The sequence below is a fragment of the Sinocyclocheilus grahami genome, unplaced genomic scaffold (assembly GCF_001515645.1).
Source record: "Sinocyclocheilus grahami isolate Dianchi unplaced genomic scaffold, SAMN03320097.WGS_v1.1 scaffold1034.1, whole genome shotgun sequence".
In the NCBI taxonomy this organism is placed as follows: Eukaryota; Metazoa; Chordata; class Actinopteri; order Cypriniformes; family Cyprinidae; genus Sinocyclocheilus; species Sinocyclocheilus grahami.
This window is the reverse complement of record NW_015506213.1, coordinates 513,578-520,131: the sequence shown is the minus strand read 5'-3', so window position 1 is coordinate 520,131 and position 6,554 is coordinate 513,578. Positions and strand designations below refer to the sequence as shown.

Below are 6,554 nucleotides of genomic sequence, written 5' to 3'. Positions count from 1 at the left end.
TCTTTCACCTGCCTCTCTCAGTGACAGACCATGATTTATCACATGGTCTATGATGGTGGCTCTTATTTCATCAGTGACAACTCTCCTTTGAACTGCACCATGCATTCTTACTCCTCTCCCCCTACCTCTCCTTCTCCCGCATCCTGGTCCCAACTACTCCTCTCACCTGCCTCTCCCTGCCTCTCTCAGTGATTTATCACATGGTCTATGATGGTGGCTCTTATTTCATCAGTGACAACTCTCCTTTGAACTGCACCATGCATTCTTACTCCTCTCCCCCTACCTCTCCTTCTCCCGCATCCTGGTCCAACTACTCCTCTCCCTAGTCCAACTCTCCCCTTCCAGACATTTTATTTCTTTTTTCTGATTCTCTTTGTTGTTCTGTATTGTTTGGAACAAAACCATTTCAGACAGTGTCTTTTTATTGTGCATGGCCATGTCATGGAAAGACTTAAGGAAAGAATTAATCATTAAGATTGGAATCAGCTCTTATCAGTAATTAAAATAATTCTTATCAGCTCATTTAAGCTGCTGTTGTTGCAGAAGTAAAGGCTTTACACTATATTTAAAGTTTGGAACATTAGGTCTTTATTTCTGTTATGCTGTATTTAACCCCCAACTGCTCCCTGGACGCCGCAGCATAAATGGCTGCCCACTGCTGTGTGTGTGCGTGTGTGTGTGTGTGTGTGTGTGTGTCCACACACACTTTGGATGGGTAAATGCAGAGCACTAATTCCGAGTATGGGTTACCATACTTGCCCACATGTCACGTCACTGTCACTAAGAAAGATCTATGATTTTGGTTTTTTGGTTTAAGCTGTGAAAAGAAAATGTAAGCATTTTAGAAACGTGTTAATTGACTGAATATTGTGTGAAAACAACATGAATTGTGTTAATGGTATGGTCACAACAGACGGATATTGTGCTAATTGTGTTTAGAGTTTTGAAAATGTGACTACAGATTGGACAAAGGGATGTTAGCAATTTAAAAAAACGTAATATTATGGCAAAGGTGTTTGCAAATGTTTGCTTTTGGGGTGTGTTTGTGATATTTTGAATGCAGTGCTTCGTTTTGCAAGAGATGTGAGGGATTTTGCATTTTGTGTGTGCAGTTCTTGGATTCATGTGTAAAGTTTTGGAAAAAAAGAGGCAAGTTTTGAAAATGTGTGTGAGCAGCTGAAAAATACTGTAACCAAATCCACCGTTTTGTCGAAGAATTGTCTTTATATTAAAGATCCTGTATGTTTGGGCCATTTAAGCAGAATTTTACAGATTCAGATTAAAATAAATTACTAATAAAACCAAAAAAGTAGCTGGGGTATGTAAAGGAACCTAGCATAATTTTTTCCTAGCATAAAGTAGGTTATGCAAGGTTCTGCCTTGGAATAAAAAAAGCTATTTAATTTTTTTAAAAGTACTTTTTTGTTATTCTTTTAAGTTTATGAAGGACGGGACTCCATAGCTGAAGCTGCATGTAAAAAAAAAACAGTTAGCCTGCAGTCAATTAATTAATAAGTAAATAAACCAATTTTTTCCACTTGCATTGAAAATGACATCAAGTATTTTCTTGATCCAGATACAGTAGCCTAATCATTTGTTCAGATTCCGTGGCAGCTGTGTGAAGTCTGTAAATGTGGGACAATTTTTGGTAAACATTGAATTAATTCAATCTGATTAAATTTGACTACTATGAATTAATGTTTTAAATAAATGTTGTGTCAGATTTTTGTACCTGTTTTGCCCCCGTAGTCCTTCCAGTGTTTCCTTATTTGGTCATTTTCCTGTCCTCGTTTAGTCTGATTGTCTTATGTGATCCACCTGTGTGTCTCCAATTATCCCTTGCATTTAAGCTCCTGTCTTTGTGTGTCTCCTCTGTCGGGTGTACTTCGTCTGAACATGTGTCATTCCTCGCTCCTGTGTTGGATCACCCCAGTGTTTCATGAATTAAAAAGACAGTTTATTATACTCCTCGTCTCCATCGTTCCTCAGTTCCCCGAATTCCTCCTCCTGCTGGAATAGAATACTACATTCAAAAATGAGCTAGCTAGCAAATACATGCATATTAACATCGTAAACATGAACCCTGCTGTGAGTGTGACCATATATAATATGATTAAATATTAATAAATCAAGTGTATCAGCAGATAGCCATCATAAATCAAAGAAGAATTTTCTTAGAAATATATTTTACCTATAGCTGACGAGGAACACTCAGTCGCTTTGTGTCAAACTCAAATGCAGTTATGGCCGTGTGTTTTTGACCAGCGAATGTGTGCAAATGTGCAACTTGTCCATCATTAAAACGGCAGCATCACATTACGTTTTGATCAACAGGTTACAAAGTTTGTTGTATATGGGCGCTCAGTTTTCCCTGTTGTAAAATACGTTTGGCAAAAATGTCATTTTATAAAAGATGAAATGCTACTGTATGCACGCTTGCAAGACGTTCAGCGGCTCTGCTGTGGAGCTTCAGTTCACTGCACTCAGTCAGTCGAGACAGGGGCCGGAGTTATGAGCTTTGACTGACAGTTTGAGCGGATCCAACTAGATTGAGTCACAAACTCTTTCTAATACCTTTCATTCGCTACATATATTTGTAAAACAGACAGACAGACAGACAGACGTAAAGGGTGACCAATAGCATTGATTTATTGAAGAACAAAAAAAACAAAAAGGGCATGCGCTCTGCACCGGTTGAGCCCTACCTGTGCACGTGCCTGCTCTTCACAGTCTCCAGTATGAGGCGCACGCTCTGTATCGCCTCAAGTAAAGCACACACAAAACTATGAGCATACAATGTTATGTCGTCAGTTAAGTTATGAAATTACCAAAAAGACGATTAAAGTTGCAAAATGTGCATGCATGTAGGCTATATATGCATCACATTAAAGAACGTCTCTCAAATGCAAATAAAATATAGCCTATTCTACAACTCGAGATAAGGCACAAGCTGATAGGCTATGTATTTTTTATTTGTAATTCAACGCACAAGTAAAAGTGAGCACAGTGCACTTATACAAAAAAATAGAAAAAAAAAATATCTCGATAATTTGTAAAGCACAAACGAAAATTAAACTATGTAAATGCATAAAATAGCTCATTTTACATTCTGTTGATTTTTTCACTTTCTTATATGTCACTATCTGCATGTCTCATCCATGAGTATGCAATGATGGAGAACACGCTTTAGGGGGTTTAAGAACCAGAACCAAGCTGACTGAGCAATAAAGCTATAGTGAGCCCCTTTATTAAAATACCTGGAGGTGAGGAATAATACACTCAGTATACTTGACCTAATTCACAAATATCTCAACTACAATTGAGTAGAAATTAATTGCATTCAGTTGCGCTGTAGGTAATAAAACACATCTTTATATTGAAATAATGAATATTTCTGTGCCACCCCAGACTGGTTGCTGGCCCTCCCTGTGAAAGCATCCTGGCTCCGCCACTGTGTGTAGCCTAGTAGGCTGTATATGTGTCATGGACTGATAAAACTGTGGTCGCCCATGACTTCTAGCCTCTAGTCTGCAAATGTGCATCAGGTCAGGAGCTACTGACCGCTCGAGGCTCCTCCCTCTTTCAGCGATGAAAACCCACATCAAGGAACCACCTTAATCAGTGAACTTCTGTTTCCAGTTCTGGCTCTTCTCCTCTCCGAGAGCTTTTCCTTGCATACGATGTCCTGACGGCGCCTGGCCTTTATTCTTCCAAAGTTTGATAACGCGACATGGATCAGAAAGAACCGACGGCGCTGCAGAAGCTGAGTTCCTTCAGTATCAAGAGTCTGCTGCTTCCCTCCAGAAATGACAAGCACGACACGACGCGTCCCGAGAAGCACAAGCCGCTGTCGGGCCCCGCACCATCTCTGGGCCCCGCGGAGAGAGCCAGAGACGCTGCGGAAGAGCCGAGCACCACTGCGAAGCTCGACAAGCCGCCGTTCAGCTACAACGCGATGATTATGATGGCAATCAGACAGAGCCCCGAGAAGAGACTAACGCTTAACGGAATCTACGAGTTTATCATGAGGAACTTTCCGTTTTACCGGGAGCACAAGCAGGGCTGGCAGAACTCCATCCGTCACAATCTGAGTCTCAATAAATGCTTTGTAAAAGTGCCCAGACATTATGATGACCCTGGGAAAGGCAACTACTGGATGCTGGACCCCTCGAGCGACGATGTTTTCATCGGCGGAACCACCGGCAAGCTCCGGAGACGCTCGGCCACCTCCAGAGGAAAGCTGGCGATCAGACGGGGACTGCGGTTCTCCCCGCTGGGGTTGGGAATAAACGAGACGCCACATAATCCTCTATACTGGCAAATATCGCCTTTGTTTTCTTTACACCACCCGCACTACAGCGGAACGCCGCACGGATTTCTGAATCAAGGTCCTGGCTACGGTTCGTTCGTCCCTGGAGTCCAGCCGAGTTCTGGCGGTGCTCTGGGCCTGACGAACTCCTACGGGATGGGTTCGTTATCCGTCCCGTCAGGCTACCTGCAGCAAAACGCGTTCAGCTGTCAGCAGACGTTACTCGGCGACTCCCTGAGGACCACTTTGTCTTCGTTCTCACCGGCCGTTTCCAGTGGCTTACCTGGAGTTGTGTCCCACCGAGACAGAGTCTCTCCAGATTCATTTTAAACTGATGGGGAAGTGATTTCGTTGCGATGAAACCATATAATCCTGGACTAAATGCTTCCATACAGTTTTACGCGAAACCGTGGTATTGGTGCGCAGAAATGGACTTTGGCGTGCATATGATACGCAGTTTTATGGGCTTGGAAAGCGCACTCGCTCTTACCTTTTGGTGAAAAATGACCAGTGTGCGATTTAACTCCAGACTATTTATATGCTGTTCGAAGTCGAGTTAATTTATATTATATTTCTTAACTGTATTTGATGTCATGTATCCATCCATGATCTATTAATCAGCAGTCCTGCTGAAATGATATGTGTTGCTGGTCCTAACTTAACTGGGAGTCTGAGAATCAGAGACGCTCATCAGGGCTTTTATTTATTTCCATTTTCTCAGGTCCCTCTCATACCCACACAAACAGAGAAGAAATATGGCTGGATTACAAGCCAAGATTCAAGAGTCACGTTTGCATACTAAAACAACGTCTTGCGTCCCAGAGTTTACAAGTAGGCTTTGTCTTTCTTTTAGTCTTTTATCAAATGAATAAATACACTAAGGAGAATCTCGGACCACTTGTGAGACTGGACTCAGACTTGTTAAAATTACTAGGCTTTATTTCATATATAGGCCTCATTTTACAAAATGTAGCCTGCCGACATTAGCTGCAGTCACATGATTTTAAAAGGCAAACGAATGAACGTCTAGTTTAAATATAGCGGGCATACGGCGCAATTCGTAAACGAATGAATTATAAATAAGCACACGATCCAAGAATCTGCAATGTGTTAGCAATGCATGCAAACTACTAAAGCACGTTTGGTGTTCCGTACACTAGCGGTCTGAGGCTCACTTCAGTTTAGAACAGTTGCTGTTTGAAAACAGGACGCAAATATAGATGAACACTAATATAAAGTTAAACTCACTTTTGTGGAGGTGCAATCCAGTTTAAGCCGACATTATTACTATTATTGCTTTAAAGTTTTGCACTTTAAAAAAAAGAGATTGATTGTTTAGCACTGAAAAATCGCATTTGTATTTACAGAAATTAAGAATTAGTACTACTACTAATAATTAAAAAACAAATGTTTTTGTCAAAATGCAAAATGCAAAAAATTAAAAGGAGGGGGATTTCTCTTTACAGTGTCTCTTTTCAAATTGAAATGTATAATATGAGCAAATTTAATTAAACAGCGAAAAATAAATTGCATTCATTAACGTAGTATAATTTTGAACAGGTGCTTGGCCAGAAATAGTTGTAAAAATCGTCTAGTGTCAGGCCTGGCCACAGCTGTCGGGTCTCTAAAACAGCTGATCGAAAATAAACGTTTTGATTTGTAGATTTAATTCAGCAAGTCCAAAACGTTGTATTTTTCTCCTTTACAGATCAAAATTGTATACGACGTTATTGAACTAATAATGCTGATATTAAGTCGTTGTTAAATCATTATTCTGTTGAGCACACACACAAAATACATTAGCGGTGGTTAGTTGAAATTCATGAACGAAATGAGGGTGAGTAAATGATGGAATTTATGTATATGTAGGCTATGTATTTTTAATTTGTTTAATTTGACAGAGCTCCCGACTCAAAGACGGGGATCTCAGTGATGCGTGAGACAGTTCGTGTGTTATGAGAATATGGACTTGAAGAAAATGAACATATTCGGAAAATATAAACATATTAAATATATATATATATGCCAAAAAGATTTGGGTATAAAACATTTTTAAAAGTAGCATAAAAAAGGTTCTGCGCCCAATATATTTACTGAATTAAAGTATGGGCTAAAATAATAAAAACAAACTGTTAGGCTATATTGTTCTGTCCCCTGCTATGATTGAATATACTGTATCTATTTATTGTTTGTTTGTTTATTATTTATTTATTTTTTACTATAGGCTAGATATATTGGTTTTAGC

The 6,554-nt window shown here is 39.9% G+C and overlaps 1 protein-coding gene across 1 annotated transcript; it reads left to right on the top strand.

The window, feature by feature from the left end:
• Positions 1–3,597: 3,597 nt before the first annotated feature.
• foxg1d (forkhead box G1d) lies at positions 3,598–4,639 on the top strand. The gene has a single exon (XM_016251201.1). The coding sequence runs from the start codon at positions 3,731–3,733 to the stop codon at positions 4,637–4,639; it is 909 nt and encodes a 302-aa protein (XP_016106687.1). The 5' UTR covers positions 3,598–3,730.
• Positions 4,640–6,554: the final 1,915 nt, after the last annotated feature.